Source organism: Notamacropus eugenii, chromosome 1, assembly GCF_028372415.1.
Source record: "Notamacropus eugenii isolate mMacEug1 chromosome 1, mMacEug1.pri_v2, whole genome shotgun sequence".
Taxonomy (NCBI): domain Eukaryota; kingdom Metazoa; phylum Chordata; class Mammalia; order Diprotodontia; family Macropodidae; genus Notamacropus; species Notamacropus eugenii.
Genome location: NC_092872.1, coordinates 229614906 through 229638268, shown reverse-complemented (window position 1 = coordinate 229638268; position 23363 = coordinate 229614906). Strand labels below are relative to the sequence as shown.

The window sequence follows — 23363 nt, the reverse complement described above, 5'->3', positions numbered from 1 at the left end:
GGAAGAGGGGCTACTCTCTAAATTACCTGCAGAGCACTAGACACAAAGCCCACAAATATTTTTAAAGCATTCAATTAACGAGTGATTTCCCCAGACTGGTTAGAGAAATGCTAGTTAGTCCATTCTGGAATGAACCTGCAGGGATCCCAATCCCAATCCCGAGGGGTTATTTCCCTTTGGTTTTTCAGATCCTTAGTCTCTTTCAAGACAAAGCTTCTACCTGAGGCCTTTCTTGATTCTGCTACCTGCTAGTGACATCAACAAGCATTTATGAAGCACTTATTACGTGCTGGGCACCAATTCCAAGCACCAGAAGTTCCAATAGAATCAGAAAGTGAGAATCCTTGCCCAGAGACAGTTTGAGGAGTCTAGAGTAAAGCCTGCAGGGGAATGGTGAAAACATGGTTGGTTTGGGTGCTTTCTTTAAAATGGAGGTTGTGGGAAAAAGCTGCCAATCAGAGAAACGGGCCATAGGGATGACGTGAGCTTCTATATTATGGTAGGGCAAGTCAGGAGAAGAATCAACAGGGTACAGACTCTGGGAACCCCCTTGAGATCAGGGAACCCTAAGGTTGAGGTTTGGGGTGCTTGGGACCCCAAAATACTGACACCCTGGGTCCTACCCAAATGAATTCTACCCAAGCCTTCTTTCAGAATAAAGCAAAGTTTATTAAAGATTGGCCATATTGAATTGACTCTTAAGAAACCTCACCATTTATGACACTTGTATTGCCAGGTGAGTCAGATTGAATCTGAGTGCCTTCATGGAGGCCAGATGGAACTTATATATAGAAAGACTGTGGGAGGGATCTGGGGGTGGTCTAGTAGTCTGGGGTGATGGGAGAGAGGGGTTTAGAGAGAATCTTGATGAGGAATCCTAGGTGGGACTGGGGTGATTGATCAAGGATAGGAAACAGCTGGAGACATTCGGGAGATAAGCAACCATGGAGGGCTGATGTAGGAAGCAGGTGGGGCAATCCAAGTAATGGAGGGTCAGGCTAGGTTAAGGGTAACAGATTTGGATATGCAGAGCTAGGTTAAGTAGCAAGATTGGAGGAGAGTTCAAGGAGGTTCCCAGAGTCTGTACCCTGACAGAAAGAAGGCTGGCTAGAGCCCTTCATGACTTGGTGAATGGTGGTAGTCCGGAAAGGCCGATCTCAGTTAAAATCCTGCCTTAGACAATCTTACTGGGTGACCCTGGCTGAGTTGCTTGGACGCTGTCAGCCTCAGCTTCGTCACCTCTAGAGTAGAAATAATAATAGCACCTACCTCACAAGGTTACAGTGAGGGTCAGATAAATGCCAAAAACGAAAGAAATGCTTTGCCAGTCTTAAAGTATTGTCTAAATGCTAATGATTATTTTTGTTGTTACGGTTTCTATTCCACTGGAGAACTGTCCAAGAGTGCATGTCAGAGCCTGCCTGCTATGGTCTATTTTCATGCCCTTGGTCAGGAATTTCTGGCTATGACATAGCCGACTTAGATAGCAGAGGCTGTGGTCAGCTCCTCCATGTTGCTTCTGGGACCTTCTGGCCAGGGCCCAAGCAGAATTTCTCTCTAGCAGGGTGCAGCCATTGCTGAGCAAAGCTGGGCGCAAATGGGATCGTATAAACCAGAGCTCAGGGCCTAGCCTGGCTAATGATTGACAGAGCTATTTTGAATGAGTGGTCTGTGGGTGGAAAGTTTAATGTCAGTTTAACTGGCACACTCAATAGAGTTTTTGTTTAAGTGCCTAGGGGGAGAAAGGGACCAGGCTGGTAGAATGCCACCTGGGAGCTCTGGCTTTGCTTTTATATGGCACCTATGACGTCCATACCTTGTGGGTGGAGACTGAGCTCTAGTACAGAAGGGCTTTATTTTAAGAGCTAGTGCTTCATGGGCTGTTTGTAGCATGTTGTTTGCACACCCTCCTAGGTGTCTACCTGGAGGATCGATTAGGGTCTGCTCCTCCCTATCCTGGGTATTCCAGGACCAGATGGGAAAATTAAGGTCAGTGATGATCCAGGGAGAAAGATTTCCACCACGAGGGAAAATGGTTTTAGGTACTTGTCTGAGTATACCCTTCCTGTCCCCCAGGCAGCCCATTCCATTGTTAATTAGCTGCTACTGGAGATCCAGTGAGAGGCTGGGTGTCCTAGTGGATATGCCAGAGATCTTGAAATTGGGAAGAGCCCCATTGAAATTCTGCTTCTGTGCAACCATCATTGCCCCAGGAAGCTGTCCTAGACTGATAACTGAGTTTCTGATCTACCTCAGTTCTGGGAGGTTTCTATGACAAAAAATAACATGTTTGAACAACAACAAGAAAATTCAAGCATTCTGTCCTTCCAGGGCCAGACTCCCTCTTCTGTATTTTTGTTTCCCTCCATGGGACATTTTTCATCTTTGCCTCCTATTAGGAGCCCAGTATCCTCAATCTTTTCCCTCCCCCAATACTAAAGGAGTGATAAAGATCATATTCTTACTGATAATAGCTAACAGTTATAAAGCACTTGGAGGATAACCTTGCAGTGATACAATCTAGTTGGGCAGAGCAGGACTGTCCTCTTGGTTGCCATGTGAACTCTTTACTCTGATTGACTTGGCAGTATTATGCCTTGGCATGGAGAATTGGACCCTGCCTTAAAAGGATTTGCATCCATGAGAATCTGATAGAGCTGGGTGTGTCTTCTTGGTGTCTTTGCTCTACATGTCATTACCTCTACCACTGCAAGGTTATATGCCACTTGAAATGTTTCAGGTATCATTGTGATGACTCATGATGACTACTTAACTGATAATTCGTCATTGCAAGTAAGCATTTACTGAGGACTTATTTTCAGCTTCCCTAAAGGATACACAATGAGCCTAGGTCCCACTCTCTGGGAGTAACCTTTTGACCACCTTTCTTCCTTCCCCCTTCTCTGTAAACACCCTAATTTATTTCAGATTTGCAAGGAAATTTTTGTGGAGTAGATGGACCACCCACCTCACTGGGATTGTAGAGAGTGTTTTGTAAACCTTGAATCGAGGTGACATCAGGAAATGTCATCACTTTTTGTTTTTCTACATCGCAAAAGACTTCCTGGCAATGCTGCTTTGGTGGTGAGTGAATGAAGAGTGTGGTGAAGATGAGTCATGAAAATAGTAGCGAACATTTATAAGGGGTGTTAAGGTTTGTGAAATCTTTTGTTTTTAATTTAATATTTCATTTCCCCCAATTACAAGTGAAAGCAATTTTTAACATTTTAAAAAAATTTTTGAGTTCCAAACTCTCTCCTTAATCCCTGCCCCCCATTGAGAAGCAAGCAATTTGATATAGGTTATACATGTGCAGCTATGCAAAGTGTTTCCATGTTAGTCACGTTGTTAAGGAAAACACAGACAAAAAAACCCAAGAATAGCAAAGTAAAGAAAAAATATGCTTTGATAGGCATTCAGACTCCCTTTCTCTGGAGATGCAGAGCATTTTTCATCTTTGTATTGCTGAGAAGAGCTAAGTCATTCACAGTTGTCATTAATATTTCTGTACTATATACAATGTTCTCCTGGTTCTGCTCATTTGACTTTGCATCAATGTTCATGTAAGTCTTCGCAGGTTTTTCTGATAGCATCCCATTTGTGATTTCTTACAACACAATGCCATCATACTCATACACAGCAACTTGTTCGGCCATTCCCCAATTCATGGTCATCCTCTCAATTTCCAATTTTTTGCCACCACTAAAAGAACAGCCATAAATATTTTTATACATATAGATCCTTTTCCTATTTTAAAAAATATCTTGGGTTACAGACCTCACAGTCATAATGCTGGGTCAAAGGGCAGGCAGTTGGTTTTATAGCCCTTTGGGCAGAGTTCCAAATTGCTCTCTAGATTGGTTGGATAAGTTCATGATGTGCAGTACTTTAGACAGATTTTCTTGCAACTGCTTTATGAGGTTGGCTCTTTTATTATCGGATTCCTGAGACTTTAGAGCTAGAAAGCACTTTAAGAGATTGCCAGTTTAACCCGTCATTTTGTTGTGGTCTGTTTATTTAGTTGCATCTGATTCTTTCTGATCCCATTTGGGGTTTTCTTGGTAGAGATAGGGGAGTGGTCTGTCATTTTCTTCTCCAACTCATTTTACAGATGAGGAAACTGAGGCAAAAGGGTTAAGTAACTTGCCCAAGGTCACACAGCTCGTGAGTATCTGAGACCAAATTTGAACTCACAGAGAGGAATCTTCCTGACTCCAGGCTCAACGTTCCATCCACTGTGCCATCTAGTTACCCCCCAACAATCACTAGTGAGGAAACTGAGACAGGGAGGGATTGAGTGACTTGCTCAGGCATCACATGGCAGGTTTCAAACCCAAGGCTTCCTGATTCCAGCTCCAGTGTTCTGGCTGTTACAGACAAGAAGTTAATCTGTGTTATAGAGAGTGCCATGGGAGGGAGCTTGAAGGAAGATCTTAAGGTCATTGCATCTAGACCCAGAAGGGACCTCAAACACCCTCATTTTACATTTCAGGAAATTGAGGTCTGGGGTATGTGACTTACCCAAGGTCACACTGATAGTGTCAGAGAAAGATTGGCATCCAGGTCTTCTGAACTCCACCATACCAAGATGCTGCCCTTCAGTGCTGGTCCAGCACTGCCATGCTTGCAAGGATATTATTGTCTGTGCTGATCTCATAGCTTAACATTGTGCTTTGGAAAGAGGCTCATTCATTCAACAGGCGTTCTGTTCTTAGACAACACCTGCACACAGGAAGCAAGGAATGATTTTTAAGAATTGCTTCATATTTGCATTGCCATGTTTTTCAGCTGTTCTGTATAGGTGGGTAGTTGCTATTATCCCCATTTTATAGATGAGGAAATTGAGGTTTAGAGTGGGTGAGTGACTCAACTGGCAAATCCAAGTCTTGAAACTACACTTGACTCGACCCTCCCACGCCAACAGTATTGCTTCAGTGGCACAGATTGGGACTGAGAGTCTAGAGAGCTGGAGTCTTGTCCAGGTTGTATCCCTAACTCTCTGTGTGACCTTGGACAAGGTGTTTCCCTTTGAGCCTTAGTTCCTTTATCTGTAAATGGAGGAATTAGAGCACATAATCACCTAATAATCACCTCTTCCAGCTGTAAAGCTCTGATTTCTAAAGGATATAAAGGATGTAAACTAGAGTGAATTCTGGAAGGCTTCAGAGTAGTCAGTGTGAGCTGGGCCTTGGAGGATAGGTGATAATCACAGCTAGCATTTACACAGCACTTGGGATGTTTGCAAAAGACAAAACAAATATTTTATTTGATACAGTTACTATGGAATTAGGTGCTATTATTTTTATCATTTTACAGATGAGGAAGCTGAGACAGACTAGAAGTTAAGTGACTTTCCCAGGGTCACTCAGCTAATTGTGTCTGAGGGCAGATTTGAACTCAGGTCTTCCTAACACCAGGCCCAGCACTCTCCACTTGGCCATCTAGCTACATCTAAAATTTAGGTAGGTAGAGAATACCAGGTCAGGACATTCCATGCTCGGAGCACCTCATAAGCATGCTTTATCTGGATGGGAATGGAGCAGGTTGTGTGGCATTGAGGCTATGTAACTTCCCCTCTCCTCCTGTCCTGGGCACTTGGAACTGCACAGTAAGCGTTAGTTATCTGATTGACAGCCAGGTTTTCTCTCCTCCCCATCTGCTCACCCTCCTCCCACAGGTTTTCCCTTTCTGGCTCTTAGGATAGTCTGGGCCTACTGGAGATGTAGTCACAAGGCAAGCAGATCATGGAGCTGAGAAAAGGAAACCAGTTATTTTCTGCCTCACTCGCCTGTCTGTCTTCCCATGGTGAAGTCTGAGAAGAAGTCAATGCTGTGTGGGCAGGAGCCCAGTACTCGAAAGGCAGAATACATAACTTGTGACAGTCCTGTGATATCTGGGGGTCAGCTCAGCATCAAGACTTATTTCCTCCCTCTAGCCTCAGTTTCCTTATCTGCAAAGTGAAGACTTTGAGCTAGATGGCTGCTAACATCCTATCTCTAACATACTATGATTCTTATGGCACGTGGACATAACAGTAATTCACTACATGATAAAAGCCACAGAAAAGTGGGAGACTAAGGGGGTGGGGGTGGTTAGAGAGGCTTCCCAACTGAGATGGCATTTCATTTGGGTTGTAACATGGGAAGGGAATTTCTCGGCATAGAAAACAGGGTGAACCAGAGTATGGAGGTGGGAGAAGGTGGGGCACGTTTGGGCAGTCCCTTTACCCAGAGCCCAGAATAGGAGGCAAGGTGTGTAGGGTGAACCTTGACCGGAAAGGAGTTGTGGTGTCTGATTTTGGAGGGCTTTGAATGTTGGGCTGCTGCCAAATAAAGCTTGAATTTTACTTGGTATAAAACAGAGCCACTGGAGATTTCTGAGCAAGGGAATGACATGACCATATATCAATTATTTTTAATCATAATATCACACAGAATGCCATGTGTGGGGTATAAACAGTACAAGAATACAGATAGGTCATAGACAAACAAGAAGGAACGGTCAGGGAAAGCTTCACAGAGGCTGGAATTAAGGTGAAAGAACAGCTTTCAATACTCAAAGGAGGGCTAATTTCTAGCTTAAAACACTCCTTAGAATCTGTAGTCTTATTAAAGACTTATTATTGAACCCTTAGCTGACTGAGGTTGGATATGACTGATGGAGTCTGGAGGCAGCACTCCTGTGCTGCCTAGCCTGTCCGCCCCACCCTCAGTCTAAACTAGGAGGTGATGACCACTTTAGCCAAGGGATGTTTAGTTATTTGTTCCCTGCACCCCTTTTCTCCAATGCTGATTTTTGTAGGAATTTCCAGGTCAAAACCCTCATTTCTAATTTTGTATGGATGTCATTCACTCCGTTTTTTTTTTTTTGGAGGCAGTTGGGGCTTAAGTGACTTGCCGAGGATCACATAGGTTGTAAGTATCAAGTGTCTGAGGCTGGATTTGAGCTCAGGGCCTTGAACTCAGCTCCTCCTGACTCCAGGGCTGAGTGCTCTATCCACTGCCCCATCCTTACTTTTTCACCCTGCCTTCCCCTCTACTCACCACCTCCCATCTGAATTGAAAGTGATTTTAAATCATGTAGTGATCTTTTGCTGATGAGAAAACAGGCCTAGGGAGGAGAGATCAGTGACTGGCCCAAGGTCACACAGCTGTATATTTCTTTGTTGATACAGTGATCCTCCTAATTCTTTGCCCTTCAGAGGGCCAAGGACCTGAGTTTGAAGAGATGCTGGGACTGAGATAATGTTTTTTCCAATATTCGTAGAAGACACCAAGGTACCATGGGTGGCTAGGTGGACCTTCAGTCATGAAAATTAATCTTTCTGAATTCAGATCTAGTCTCAGATACTTACTAGCTGGGTGACCCTGGGCAAGTCACTTAACGCTGTTTGTCTCACTTTCTTCTTCTGTAAAATGATCTGCAGAAGGATCTTTGCCAAGAAAACCCCATGTGGGCTGACAAAGAGTCAGATCCGACTGAAAGTGAATGAACAAGAGTCAGATCTATGTTTGAGCCATGGCTTTGTTCGGGCTTACATTGACCATTGTGATAAATCCTCCCTAGGGCCTCTCCCTGTCAGTCACCTTCTGGTGCCATAGATTTTGTGTTTCTTTCCTTTTCCTTAAATGCATCTCTTCCTTGAATTATTCCTCATCCCCCACTCAACTAAGGAGGGAGATGCAAGTTCTCCAGTGTTCTGAGGGGACAGGCCTGCTCATTATAATCATGCATCATTCAGCTACTTTGTTCATTCTGTCCCCATGGTGGTGGGCCGGGCGGGCCTTGGTCTGAACAGATCGGACTGTCTTGAATTTTTCTATTCTGTTCTCTCTCTACTCCTTTCCACTTTGTTTCTTACCTGGAAAATTGCCAGAAGGCTACAAAAGCCTGTCTTCTGATTTTGTGCCTGCGTCACCCAGTTGTAGAAAGAGCTTAGGGTTCAAATTGGGCCCAGAAACCCTTGGTGGCTGGAGTGGTGGGGTCGGAGAAGCAAAGGTAGCCCAGGAGCTTTTTTTATACCTGGGGGCTTTATAGCCACCCCCCTCGCCCCTTTTTAAGGACCGAGGCTCTTCTTGCGGAACTTTCTTGCCTTAACCAGGGGGGCCATCTCCAGTTATCCTGATCTGTATCTTGCCACAGGACCAGGTGACTTTGCACGGCCCTCTCTCACTTAAATCCAGTTCACTTGCAAATGTTGGCATCATCTTCCTGATGTCTTGTTTCTCTTTCAGAACAAAGGACAAACAGGAAGAGTTTTGCCTTAATATTTCTTCTTTTGGTAGTTTTCCATTTGTTTAGTGACTGGTGGAGGTGGGAAATATAATCCATGGCTTTTAATGAAAATAAGATGACTTGTATGCTCAGGGAAAGCGTTTCAGTCTATCTGTGTGTTGGGCTAACTTCTTGTATCTGTTATAAACTGCTGTGGGCATTGAATTAATGGAAAGAGGGCTGGAAGCCTAGCTAGTTTGATCTTGGAGTTTGACCCCAAGTACTTAAAATGCCCATAACTTCTCCCAAAAGTCAGCCAGTCAGTCAATAAGTATTGATTAATTGGGCTTATGATGTGCCAAAGCCCTGTGCTGAGTCCATCTTTAAAATACATATGTGAATGTGTATATATATGTGTGTTTGTGTGCATGTATTTATATACACACACACACACGTGTATGTATGTATCCCTTTCCCCTGTTACTGTATGACTTCTGTTAACCTGAAAGTTTGGTTAAAGTAGAGGCAACAGGTTAAATGCATACATTTTTATTATTCTTTTAAATTCTCTCTAAAGTAACAGTACATGCATTCCATGGAGCCAGGATCAGAACCTGACTGCTCAGTACAGAAATCACTAGGCTTAAATACATTTTACCATGAGAAAGGAACTTTCTTAGTTGAAGAAATTGTAAATTTAGTGAGACAAGACAATTAACAAAGCAGTGTCAGTTGGAATTCATGATTCCAGGCTGTGTGAATTTCCTCTCTGTGACATACAATAAGGAGAGAGATCCCACAACTCTGGTGGCAGGCCTTCTGTCATAAACAGGTCTTTGAAATTGCTGACATAGGAAAGGGCATTTTTAGTGTAAAGTAGTCTGATTGATTAATTCAGGCTTGGGCCTTTATTATAGTCCAGAATTTATATTAAATGATTATCACTTCTGAGGTATAGAACATTCAGATCTTGCTGATTTAAAATTTGAGGTTACTCAAAGGTAATCAGAGTGCTTGGCATATAATAGGCACTTGATAAATGGTCATTGATTTGGTAGTGGATGAGTTTGACTGGAATATAGTACTGCTAAATCATTATGTAGGAGAAGCAGCTGAAGATTATCTGGGAGCAGAAGTGGGGGTGGGGACCAAGCCTCTAGCAAGAATGTGGGCTAAGCTGTGTGTACCATCGAGAGGATGTTCCCAAGATCATGGACTGGAAGATATGGGCAGAGATGACCAAGGATGAAAAGGCCTGTATGAAAACATTGGAGTAGAGCCCAATCTTGTCCTGTAGGACAAGGCTGGACATTAGTGAGCGCTTTGTGTGACACCGAGGCAAAATCCTGTCTTACAATGGGGCTAGAGGTTGTTAATAGTGCTGCAAAAATATCACTGGCTCTAAGGCTTTTAAGGCTTAAGTAACCAGGGTCCAAGCTTAGAATTATTGAATTGTTAGAAGGGGAAAGGGCCGATGGTTGTTCAGTAGTGGCTAAGTCTTCATGACCTCGTGGACTGTACTATGCCAGTCCTATCCATGGGGTTTTCTTGGTAGAGAGACTGGAGTAATTTGCCATCCTTCTCCAGTGGATTAAGGCAAGCAGAGAGTAAGTGACTTGCTCAGGATCATACAGCTAGTGTCTGAGGCCTGAATTGAACTAGGTCTTCTGACACCAGCCTGACCCTCTATCTACCCGGCCATCTAGCTGCTTCTAATTTTAAATCTCTGATTTTACAGATTAAGCAACTGTAGTGGTTTTGCTTGTCAGTTTATTTCCATTTGTATAGGTGGTTAGGCTTCCACTAAAATAATCTCCTTTGATCCCAAAGACAAGGTGGGGTAGGGAGGGCAGGTGTTCTTAGTTCCATATGATTGACAAGAATGTGCTCAATGATCTTTGCCAAGGTTAGTAAATAAAAATAAGGCCTACAACTAGAACCTAGGTTGTTCTTGTTTTTGGTCCAGTTCTCTCTTAGTTTATAGGAACACCTCTGAGACTTTGTTGGACATGAACATCATAGGACCCCCTCCCCCACTAAAGAGGCCCTGAGGTTGGTTCAGGGGAAGGAGAAAGGCCTGTGGAAGTGGAACTCCTAGGCTCAGATCCTGCTCTGATACTGTCTGTGGGACACTGGGCAAATTTCCCCCACCTCTGGGGCAGGCAGTTTCCTCAATTGTAAAATAAAGAGGTTGGATCAAATGCCTCCCAAGTTTCATCTCCATTTTGCCCATGTTTATGCATTAAAGATTTTGAAAGACCTCTAATATTTCTCAAACTAAACTGCCAAGCATTCAAACTCACTACAAGAGAACTGGCCACATAATTCAAATGCCAAATATATGTTGCCTAAAGTATTTTATGGAGAACTCATACAGGACAAGTGCTCACCTGGAGGTCCGAAGAAATGATACATAGATATACTCAAGGTCTCTCTTAACTTTGGAATTGATTGTGTGACACGAGAGACACTGGCACAGGACTGTTCAGCATGATGTGCCCTCATCAGAAAAGATGCTGTGCTTTATGAGCCAAATAGAACTGCAGTAGTTCAAAAGAAATAGGAGATGTGCAAATTTAGAGAATCCTCCCCTGCCCAACTGTTCACATGGACCATTTGTGCCCAATCTGTGGTAGAACATTCTGCTCAGCCACAGTTGTCTACACTGGAACTTAACTCTGGCATAGCAGTGTCATTTTGATCCTCTTCAAGAGTATAAGACAACAACCAACCAATAATATTTGTCTGGAAGACATGATCCCTTCCCCCCCTAAGGAAATAGTCCTCATCAGAGTGTGGGTAGAACCAAAGCTATCAGTGCTTGAGGCTCTGGGAATAAGTGGGCCTGGATTTATTCCCACTTTTGCTAAGTCACTTTCTTACCTGTCTGATAATAACAGTTCATTCATTTAAGGTTTGCAAAGTACTTTCCTCACAATAAACCTGGTCCTAGCTCTCCTAAGTAGAAACTGTTTACCAGTGAAGATCAGCAGCTCTTCTCCAAATTAAAATTTTAACAGTTGTCTGGGACCCAGTGGATGTCATAGGACCGACTGGAACATAAGCCCTCCCTCCAACGGCTCTGTCTCATATCACACTAGGCCCGAACGCTATCAGCACACACCTGCTGCCTCTCTAGGCAGGCAGTATAGCATTGTTAACCCCTGTTTTACACATGAGTAAACTGGGGCTCTGGGAGGTTTCAGTGACTGGAGTCACATAGCTTAATAAGTGACTGAAGGCACATCTGAACCCAGCTGTCTGACTCCCAAGGCCAGCATGATTTTCATTGTGCCACATGGCCTCAGATGAGAGCCCTGCCATGTGTAAAGGTGATTGAAAAGTTAAAATGCTACACAAATGGTGTGTGGGGTTATTTTCAACAATGCTCCAAACAGTGCAGTGCTTGCTTTCTGCTGGTCTGCCGCACTTCCTCTCAGCTTTAACCTTTCACCTGCTCCCTTACTTAGAGGGTGGGCAGCAAGGTCAGGGGTGTTCACAGGGACAGGCATACTATGTGCTTTAAAACTGGCCTTGGCCTCTTCCCGTAAATGGTGAGTAGAGTAGTGTGTATTGGTGACTGGGACTTTCCTGGTGACTCCTCTTTTCCTTCTGGGCAGCTGTGGCCTCTGGAAGGGAATACCTGGGCTGGGTCATGTAATCAGGACTGGCTCAGCTAGATAGACTTTGTCTGTGTGCAGATCCCTCTAACTTCCTTACCCACAGGAAATGCCAAAACCATCCCCTGTCTAAATGTCTTTATTTCTGTTCTTTTCCCTGACCAGAGAGGACAGGTATTGTCCCAGTTTTCAAAAAAGTTGTTAAGAATCTGTAAAACTATATAGAGAGCAGTGAACTTGATTCTGGCGAAGTTCTAGGAGGGAGGGAGAGAGAGAGAGAGATTTATTCAAAGGTGTTTTCCCTTCTAGAATTGTAACCTTCCAAGTAGGAATTACTTTTGCTTCTGGGTCCAGAGCCTAGCACTAAGTAGACAGCTCTTAATAAATGCTTGTTAATTGATAGATTGATTTAGAAAAGGAAGAGTCATGGAAAGCCAGCATGGCTTCCTTAAAACTAGTCATGCCAGACTAATCTCATTTCTTTTGAAAAGGTTACAAGACTGATAAATGAGCAGAATGTTGTAGATGTTGTTTAGGGATTTTTTTTCTTGTAGATCAGGTCGAAAGACCTGAGATAGTTCATAGTAGAGTTAGATGGATTGGGAACTGATTGAAAAGATGGACCTCAGAACTAGTTTGGTAGTGGCTCTGGAAGATTTCCAGTGGAAAGCCTGGGGATCTGTGCTGTAACGTTTTTATCAGTAAGTTGGATGGCCAATAAAGATCAATCACAACCTTCTCTGATTTCAGCTGCCACAGAGATAGGAGGGACAGCTAGCTGGTGGGATGACAGCATCACAGACTAGAATGCTGGGTCAGATCTCAAAAAGTCTTAACTTTGTGTCAAAAAGTCAGCTTCACACTTCCTGGGTAGGGGAAGGGTGGCCATTGGAAAAGTCCTAGTGGTTCTATTGGCTTGCTAGTTCAGAATGAGTCTAATACGTCAACATGGCAGCCCAAAACCATGGTTGATCTTAAGCTATAATGAGAGGAATGACAGAAGTATCAGATGCCCTTCTGGGAACCAGGTTAAAATATCATTAGAAAATATTTAACAGACTAAGTAAAAACACAATAAAATACAGATGATGTTAATAAGTGGTTTTCTAATACGTGACATGCAGGGATCCGTATGTAAAGTTTACCACCCTTAAGAGAAGCATTTTTAGATCAGATGGAAGGAGAACTTTTCCAATAGTCATATCTGTCTGAAAAGTGGCTTTGGCTCTTATGGTAGGGAATGGTTTGCCCCTTGAAGGTTCATGGACCATTTGTCTGGAGTGTTGTAGAGCAACTTCTTGGCCTGGGTTGGGGATGTGGGTGTATGTGGTATAGGAAAACTGTATTGGGGAATGAGAATGATTCAAAGAAAGGAATTGGGGTTGGACTAGACCACCTCTCAGATCCATCCCAGTCTTTATCTTAAGATCTTTCTTGATGTTCTAGATAAACCTTGAACATTGCACCTGTGTGTGTTCTTGGCCACCGGAGTCTTCAAGCCTTCCATGTAATACACACGCACACACGTGGCTTTTCCCAAAAAACAAGGACTTAATGTTTCCTTGAGAGTGGAATTTTCTGCTCTCCAAAAAAGCCCCACCCCTTTACATATTTCACCCTGATTAGTTGGCCCTTTCCCCACCTCTAAGTCCATCCATCTCAGAACTGGGCAGGGGAAAAGAGGGTTATTATTCTCCTTAGGTTTTTGCAGAAGCACCGAGCTAGAGTCTTTGAGATAATGTTGAAGTAGGTGGTATCTATACCATACCTAGCATAGCCCCCTCATTTTATAGAGTAGGAAATTGAGACTGAGAGGTTGAAGGAACATTCTCAAAGTTACTCCACTAGTAAGGGCAGAGCAGACTCTGGAACCCAGAGTACATTGATGTGTGGAACAGAAAAAGACTACAAATAATTTAGTTATCTTGTCAAAGGCAGGGAAAAAGAGGCTTTACCCACCCTTCTTAACCTTCTGGGAGGCTTCCAGGAAGGTGGGGTCAAAGAATTAGAACTGGAACCTTATCGCTCATCTAGCTCAGTCTCCTCATTTTGCAAGTGAGAAAACCAAGGCTCCCAGAGGCTGAATGATGATTTTTCTTCAGCACATGTCTGACCATGTTATGACCCTACTCAATGAACAAATTATAAATTCCTGTTTTTGTTTTTAAGGCCCTTTACAATCTGACCCCCACTGATCCTTCCAGCCTCATTATACATTACTTCCCTTCTTGTTTCTTGTGCTCTATCCAGACTGTCCTTTTCTGTGATTCCCATCCACAGAGAGCACTCTTCCATGCCGTAGTAGTGGCTGGAACACACTCTCTCCTCACCTCTGCCTCATAGAATCTCCTATACCAAAGGTCACTAAATAGTATATGGCCTTGGATCCAGTCATACCACTGCTAGGCTCATATCACCCCCAAGATCAAAGAAATAGGCAAAAAATCCTATATACAAAAATATTCTTATCTGCTCTTTCTGCGGTGGCAAAAAACTGGAAACGCTGTAACTCTGACTTCCTCAGATGCTCCCTACCTTTCTTGTTAGGTGGAGCTCTGAAGTAGGTGCTCCATGTGTTTGCTTCTCTCCTGTAGCAGCTTCCCACATCATGCCTTTGCTTACCTTAAAGGGCATTTTCAGCAAGGGAACCAAGTTGGGATGGCTCACTAACCTTGGTGGTGATTGAGGGGATGTCTCCATCTCATTCCGCTCTCCTGTTACCAAGGCTCTGAGTTTTGATTGGGCTGTTCATCCCCTCTGGGGTGGTCGGCACCTTTCATCTTTGTTGTTGGGGTTGATGCCTTTGTTGATACCTATAATCATGTTCCCCCAGTTCTCACTTTCCATCCCCAGTGAACCCTTCTTGGAACAGAAAAGAACAGTTAAACCAGCTGAAACAGGAACTTTGTCTGACAGCGCTTGTAGGTAACGTTCCTGAATCTGATGTCCCATTTCTCAGGCGTTGGGTTTCCCAAGATTCGTCTATGGCTTGAAAGGTTGACCAAAATCTGACAGCTTTTTAGTGTCTTTATTTACTTTATTGACATCATCTATATTGATCTTTAGTCCTGCTTCCTTACTGTTCATCTGTTATTACCTGTCTTCTCAGGATTCCCTGAATTCCTTAGAGTCTGCTGAGAAGGATCAGAACCAGGATTTCAGCCTTAGGGCTACTGACTCCTTTTCCATTACAGCACAGTGCCTTTTGATTTCTCATCCACTGGAGCCCTCAGTCCTGCCGAAGATTCAAACAAGGAAACTCTGTGGCCAGGACTCAGCAGAAGGCCAGTGCAGGAGTTGACAGACTAGGCAGGGATATTCATGTAGGTGATTCAGTTTATAAAGTCTCTTTGGGAGTGTACAGTCGGATCTTGCAGCTTTAAAATCCCCATGAAGAGAAAGAAAGCTCCAGATCTTCCATGAAGGTGAAGGATTATTTCATGTTTGTATTTGACATTTTCTCTCGAAACTGTTCAAACAGTAGGCACAAAGAAAAGGCTCTGCTAAGACCCACAGAGAAGAGGTTACTCATTTGGTGGGGATGAGAATGTTACTACAAAGCACAGGACTCTTGATACTAACTGCCTACTTGTGTGACCTTTTGCTAACTTTCAGATTGCGTTGGTGCTAAAAAATAGGCCAGATACTGTATTTTGACAAAGACATTAATGAACAGTGTGAATGAGGTTGACCATAGTGATGAAGGAAAGGTTCGAAAATCATGTCTTGGAAGTAGGTGGCTTAACAGGTGAGTACTGGGCATGGGATTAGGAAGGCCTGAGTTCAGATTCTGCCCCCAGAACTGACTAGGTGGGTGACTCTGGGCAAGTCACTTAACTATTATCTCTGAACCTCAGTTTCCTCATTTGTAAAATAAGGATAATAAAACCTAAGGATCAAATGGAATATGCAGATATATGTAAAGTACTTGGCAAAGCCTAAGGCACTACATAGGTGTTGGTGATTATTATTATTTTGAGAAACAGCTGGAAATTATTAACCTGGGTAAGAGAAAAACACCTTGAGGAGATGGGGGTGGAGAAGTGGGTTAAGGAGGAGGAAAGAACCCATTTGCTGTCTCTGAAGGGAATTAATAAATGGAAGAGGCCTTAGTCTTGTCCTGTGTTGCCCCCTTGAGAAGAACCAGAAGTGTGGGTTGAAGTTGCTGGGAGCCCAACGTGGGATTTATACAAGAATTGCTTTTTTGTAATAGAGCTAGACTTGAACGAACCATTTGAAGTAGTGAGTTCACTGCTACTGGTATCAATCAAACATGGTGTGGCCTTTTAGGAGTGCTGTAATGGGGGATCCTTCATTGGGGGAAATGATGGCCTAGATTCTAGGCTCATCTAGGTCTGAGCAGTGCTTGGGACTCTGGAAAGCTTGTGTAAGTTCTAGGGCTAGTCCTCTCTCAGTCATCTTAAACAGGGTCCAAGCTTCAGAGGAAAATACTGCAGGCAGGATTGATGACCCCAGTGTGAGTTAATTTTAACACTGAAAAACAAACCAAGTGTGTGTGTAGATTGCCAAAGTGGTGGGGAGCCCCTGATCCTTCAGGCTAGATTTAAAATACCTTTATGAATAGAATGCTTTGGATGGAGCTGTGCTTTTGGTAGGTGTGAGCTGACTGCCTGTGACTGTCTTGATGACTCAGCTTATTAAACTTTCCAGGGGGAATTGTCTTGCAATTTGTTTTTCTTTCCCCCAGAATTCATAGGGAGCAGTCAAATTCCGTTCCCTGGTGCACACCATTTGGAAGGGCCATGGGCACCTGAATTTCACAGGGATAGCCAGGTCTCTTTCCAGGGGAGTGGGAAGCTAGTTTGGGTTAGCAGGGCCAGCTGGGGTAGTTAGTGTTCAAAAAGCCAGGCTGGTAGTCAGGTTAGGGTGCAGCTGTAGAGTTTGTTGATCGTGGACCACGCACCGTGTCAGGCGAGATGAGTATTCCGAGCAGAATCCCAAGTAGGTGCCCACCTAATGGAAGCAAATTCCAGGGAACTTTACTGGAGCAGACAACCTAGGCCAAGAGTGAAGGGGAGGAGAAGGGACAGGGTTTTTGAGGTGGAACCTGAGGCTGGGGAGCTGGTAGGATAGGTCTGTTTGTGGTCACCTGACCAGGTTAGGCCTAGAGACACGAGGAAGGTGAGACTGAGGTTGGGCAGACTAGAGGCAACAGATTTTCTCCAAGAAGTTCAGTTGTGCCAGCAAAGGCTTGCTGTCAGGTGCCTTTTGAAGGAATCAGGGTTATCAGGTCAGCCCTGCCTTAAGGGCTAGGAAGCTGGGAATCTGTGGGGCCTGGTCTTTACGGAATGGTAAAATTAGAGAAGGGGAGTCTGACCTTGGTAAGGGACAGCTTCTCCTTAGTACTGAATTCCTAAATCTAATCTGAGTTTGTGCTTCATCTTTGGGGGTTGGAGGGACCTCCACATGGACTTGATTGGGCACAGCATCCCTTAGATCATCGTGGGTCGGTTCATCTCCTACCTGCTCAGTGCTAGGGCATTTGTCCAGGGTCTTGCTTGAGGAAGGAGGCATGACCTGACGGCCCCTGAGAACAGTTGTGGTGTTCCAGGCAGAAAGAGGATCTTGGAAGCACCAGGCCCTATTACAGTGGTTGGCCAGATTTTCCCATCCCACTATGGTGTTTTGAGTGGGACTCCGTGTCTTTAAAGATAAAAATACCTGGAAGGACCAAGTTATTCTGGAATACTCAAAAAGTGAACATGAAGGTGAAAGGTTAGTGATAATGAGGTCAAAACCTTTGGGTCAGGGGATGGTTTTTCAGATCTCCATATTGACTACCTCTGTAAAAGGCCACTGTCAGGTCTATAAAATAGACTTTTCTCAAGGGCCTGATAAGTTAATACTCTATTAGTTTAAATGTACCTTCAGACCAAATCTGGCTTGTACAACACCTAAGTTCAGGTAAGAGAATGACAAGAAAGGGTGGAAAGGTTGAAGAGGGGGATGATAGAAAAAAATGAATCGACATTTTTATTTGAATTCAGTGAAATAAGACAATTTTTGGTGGTATTTTAAATGTAATAATTATTTTTCAATACATACCTATGTGACTGATTTCTTCAAAAAGATACCGTCTTTGGTGCGAGCCATTATGTTTGAAGGCAGCCTATCTGGGGATGTTACATAATATATGCTATATATTAGGGTGCACCCAGGAGTCCATAGTCAGTTTCTTTTTCTCTCCAGGCTCACCCCTAGCAGATGGACATTGTAGTTTGCCACAACCAGGAACATGATAACAATAATAACAGCAAGTACTGATGTAATTTGTTTTTAAGATTTGCAAAGCCTTTTACAAAATGTTAACTTATCTGGTCCTGACAGCACCCCAGAGGGGTAGGGGCTATGATTATCCCCCTCTTACAGATGAGAAAGCTGAAGCAGGCAGAGGTTAAGTGACTTACCCAAGATCACACAGCTGGTTAGTATCTGAGGTAGGATTTGAATTCAGGTCTTCCTGACTCCAGACCCAGCAGTCTATCTGTTGCACCATCTAGCTGTTTCCAAATGCTCTTTAAAATGGCCAATAGCATGAATGAAATAAGGCTATTTATATATATGTGGCTATGCCAAAAGTGTGACTTTTCTCCTCTTTGAAGGGTCACTGGGCAAAGTATGTGGAGTGTCAACCCCCACAGGAGCTGGAGAAGAGTGAACTCAACGTTTGTTTTTTCTCTTTTCCTTTCAGGTCTAAGTGATGAGTTACCCAGGCTATCCTCCCCCTGCAGGGGGCTACCCACCAGCTGCCCCAGGTAAGGGAGTGTGGGTTCCTCAGTAACAATTCAGTATTTTCTCCCCTTGCCATCTTTCCTCCAGCACCACCGCGTACACAGTGAGTGGATATCACACTCACAACAGACAGGGAAATGCTACCTAGAAAGATAAAGCTTCAGGGAGGGGGTGGGGGAGCAGTACATGGCAGGGGGGTTGTAAACAGCCACACAAAAAAGGGAGACCAGCCCAAAGGTGTTTGGCAACATTCTTCACCCACTCAGGGTAGCAGGATGGAACAGAAGCCCTGAGGAGATTTCGCTCCTTTTCTATCCCTGGGTCCCCTAGACAGAAGCACCGCAGATCTGAGTGTGCTGTTTGCTGGATGACTGCACCACCCCCGAGGTGACAAGGAGAGTTTGCCATGGAAAGTGGGACATGATGTTTTAGTCCTAGAGGCCCTGCCGAGTCGTTCTCCCAGGGGCTGTGTCCAGAGATGAATGAATGAGCGAGCGTTTATTAAATGCTCACAGGCCTCTGCTTCCAGAGTTTTCACACTCTCCCCGGGAAAGATTAGAACACAGACTCTGACGGGCCAGGGGCAGACCTGATAACAGTTTGCAGGGGTTTGACTTATCCCTAAACATCGATTACAGGGTACCTCATTTCTAGTTCTCCACGTAAGGTGAAAACTACTCTTTCGTCCTGTTAAGATTCCCAGGATCTAAGTCTTTTCCCTTTACTGTTTTTTCCTGGAATAGAGCTCAGTCATTTGTCAGAAAGGAAACACCAGGGAACCTGTGAAAAGGGGGGAAATAGGGATAGTGACCTTATGCTTCTCCCTCTCGTGGTATTGGCTTGCTAGGGTAGGTGAGGAAATAGATGATACAGCACCAGCTGCCTCCATCCCAGCATGGAGCTCTGAGCATCTTTCTGGGCAGCATTTAGTGGCCTGGAATTTTGAAATCTTGAAATTTCATAATTGAAGGAGACCTTATAGATCATCCATTCCAATTTCCTTGCTGTCCCAGTTGAGGACATTGAGACCCTATGAGGAGATAAGATTTGTCTGTTTGCTATAGTAATGGCCTATGATGGGTCTCTTTTTCATGTATGGACCTCCATCTGAGGTGAATCCATTATAGGTGTTAAACAACAAATGGCACAGAACGGGTTTGTTGTTTAATGGAATGGATGAAGGAGTGCTCCTTTTAGTGACTCAACTGTGCCGCAACATTATGCTCAGGAAGAGGCGAGCCCTGTGACATTTTAGGTGGAGAGCATGCAGAACAGCGTAAGCAGGGTGGTGAAAGGCTGCCAAGGCAAATGATTGGACCAGGTCACCAGCCACGTCTTCTTCTAATGCTGAGATTTCTTGGCTCTTTGACAACTGATGTGGTTTAGAAATGCCTCTCCTGGAAAGCAGCACAAGCTTCCTGAGGAAGGGCTTATAATCACCGTGTTCTGAGTTACTGAGCTAATAACTAAGCCCTATAAAGGTCCTATTACTGAAGAACACAGAGACACAGCCATGTTAGTAGGCTAGAATTAGTAACACCTTTAAAAGCTTCCATTGATGGGTTGTTTTTTTTTAAATCTAACCCAGATCTTCTGCTTTTCCATGTAAGAAGAAAACAACATGATGAGAGTAGATAAAAAAGATTTGGACCCTGGCCGTTTTCAAGAGAAAGTGTCGTGATCTTGTGATAGGCTGGTTTGGCAGAAACGTGGGTGAAGCACTTAGTAAATAGTGAATTTCACGTAGTGTTACAAAGAATGGATTCCAGCAAAGTGTACTTTCTAGCAAATGATACTTTTCTGATTTTCCTCATAAAATTGGATATGGATTCCACTGGAAGAAAAATATATCCCTTAGATGCCCCTTTTTAGAGTACAGCAAACCTTTAAAAATGATTTGCTTTAAAGGGGAAAACAGCAAATTTTGTTTGGTAAAACACTTAGACACTAGCTCTGTGACCCTGGGCAAGTCAGTTAACCCTGCTTGCCTCAGTTTCCTCACCTGTCAAAGGAGCTGGAGAAGGAAATGGCAAACCACTCCACTATCTCTGCCTAGAGAACCCCAGACAGGGTCAGAGGCAGATATGACTGAAAAATAGCAGTAGTAGAAACATTAACAGTATTCCTCAAGATATTTGTTAAATTTTTTCTGAATTTATTATGCTCTGTTCAAAAGAAACTACACAGTTAAATCCTTGATATTAAAATCCTTGAAGAATACTAGAAACTTACACTTACTTTGGCAGTTTGCTAAAGTGTTTGCTTTTTTTCAGACATGCCTCAAAATTAACAAATATCTGTAAGTCTAGATTTGAGGTACACCGTGTGGCATCAGCCTTGGAGCCAGGAATACATGGGCTCACTTTCTCTCTGATACACAGTACTTCATCTTGCCCTAAAAGAACCTGATGCCAGTCTGGTCCAGTTGAGGGAATCTCTACACTGGGAATTCCCTCCCAGTTAGATCACTGGTCCAAATTCTCCCCCATCCCCTTCCACATCCTTCCAAATATTTTATTTCTAGACTTGGTGTGGGAAATCATGTGATTTTTGGAAGCTGGACATTTGGCAGGTGGGCAGCCTCCAGAGTTACAGAAACCCAAGGCCAGGAGAGGGAGATAATGCCTTAGAATGAATGAGCATCTTAATCCAGGGGTGCTCTGAAGAGAATTTCTGTTTGTTTTTAAAGATATCTATATCATAGTATAAATATTTACATAATGGATGAATTTTTATTTTAGTTAGCTTCTGTAGCCTAACATCTGTGACAGGCAAAAGTCACAGTGCCTTTATTAAGCACCTACTTTTTAGCAGGGCTGAGCAAAAGCAGAGACGTGGTTTTCCTCCTTAGATAGAACTCCCTAACTATAATGTAAGTGGTTAATTAGTGGGGGAAATAAGAGTGGAACAGAAAGCAGAATGGTGAATTTATGCCCCAAAGCACTCTTGGGTATAATCAGTCAATCAGCAAGGATTTATCAAGCTGCCATGATGTGCCAGGTACTCTTTTTGATACCAGGGATACAAATATAAAAATGAAATAAATAGTCTTTGCTCTGAAAGAACTTACAGTTTATTGGAAAGATTTGGTACATTCACAGATTATTAAGTATGGGACAGATACAATTTTTTTTTTTTTGAGAAAATCAAGAAAGACTTCTTGGAGGAAGCAGTTGTTCAAATTTTGGAAATTTTAAAAATTTGGAAAAAAATTCTCTTACCCGTGTGAGCAAGTTGCTCTCCCTTCAAGGGTCTTCAGCTTCTTGTCTGCAAAATTCAGGGGCTGGATAATGCATGGTACATAATCAATACTGTAAAGTGGTAATGCCTGTAATGCTGGTACTCTATGAGGGTATATGAGGGGAGGGATTTGCTCTCAAACAGAGGATGCCCAAGCTAACAAGCCACCTAGTTGAGCTCATCTGGTTTCCTTTACTTGCACCATAGCAAGACTGAGCCTAATCTAAGCTAGAGTTCCCTTTGATGCCCCTCCAGTTGTATCTGCATTCATCTCTCTGTGACCAGTTTTCAGCCTAGATCCTTGTTTATATGAAAGAAAACTCTTGTCTCTCTTTTTCTACTTGGAAGAATATTCTTTTCACATTATGAATTTTTAAAACTTTGTTTGGGAAATGTTTCTTTGAGAGCCTCAGTTCCTTTATACTGTTCTCCTACAGAGGGTTGCTGGCCCCTTTCACTTGGGGAGGGAGGGCAGGGCTCATTATTGGGGCTTTTCTCTTCTTTTCCTTTTCTTGGTCCGTCTTGTTGGTGAGTTTTCAACTTTAAGAGCAGCAGAGGGTTAGGCCTAGTTTGACAGTGTTTGCTGTTGTATTTCAGGTGGTAATGCCTGGGGAGGCACAGCCTATCCCCCTCCCAACATGCCCCCAATTGGGCTGGACAATGTGGCCAACTATGCGGGGCAGTATAACCAGAGTTATCTTTCAGGAATGGTAAGTCTTGCTCCTTCAGGATGAAATGAGAGAGGATTGATTTATCTTGGCAGGAGAGGGGAAAATGTTCTTTGCATTTGGGCCCATGATTTTGACTGTGTCATTCAGTCAGCAAATGTTGATTGAACATCTGTTTTTCTGGGGTATGTATTTGGACTGTTTGGGGGAAATGTTTGTCATAAGTCAAAGCGTCTTTGTACTGTACCTCTAGGGATCTTAGAGGGTCCTTGAACTAGAGCTGGAAGAGACCTCAGAAGGCATCTATTCCTTACAAATCAGAAAACTGAGACCTAGGGATCCTAAGTGACTTATCCAAGGTCACACAGGCAGTAATAGACTGTCCTCTTGTTCTGAGGAGAAAAGAGAAAGATACAGCATTTCAAAGAAATGGACAAGCCTTTGGGCTGTTTTTTTGTAGGGGGGGGGGAAGATATAAAAAAAGGAAAAGGTGTTTCTGCCCTCAAGAAATTTAGTCTTGATTGAAGAAACAAAAGAACAGGATTAGAGGTGAGTTTTGTCTTCAAGGAGAAAAGACACCTTTTCACCTGAGACTAGAGAGAAGGAAGAGGCAGTGGAGGGAGGTGTCTGAATAATGTGAGATGTAAATGTTACCTAGAAATATTGATTAGAAACAATTAAGTGCTAAACTGTATGGCACTAATGACTCACAGGAGGGGTACGTTTGTCTGGGACAGAGAAGTCAAGGAGGGAAGATTTCAGGGCTTTGGAAAGAGAGAGAAAGAGAGAGAGACAGTGTGTGTGTGTGTGTGTGTGTGTGTGTGTGTGTGTGTGTGTGTGTGTGTGTGTGTGTGTGTGTGTGTGTGTG

At 43.5% G+C, this 23363-nt stretch overlaps 1 protein-coding gene across 5 annotated transcripts in view; it reads left to right on the top strand.

The window, feature by feature from the left end:
• Positions 1-23363, top strand: part of ANXA11 (annexin A11) — a 46983-nt gene that overhangs the window by 6523 nt on the left and 17097 nt on the right. For 4 of the 5 annotated variants that reach the window (XM_072628028.1, XM_072628029.1, XM_072628030.1 and 1 more), the window contains exons 2-3: positions 18547-18610; positions 22425-22537. In XM_072628028.1, coding sequence (XP_072484129.1) covers positions 18556-18610; positions 22425-22537 — 168 coding nt within the window. In that variant the 5' untranslated portion in view covers positions 18547-18555. Of the gene's footprint in view, positions 1-2928; positions 3085-18546; positions 18611-22424; positions 22538-23363 lie in introns of those variants that run through there. The other variant, XM_072628032.1, reaches the window with a different exon arrangement.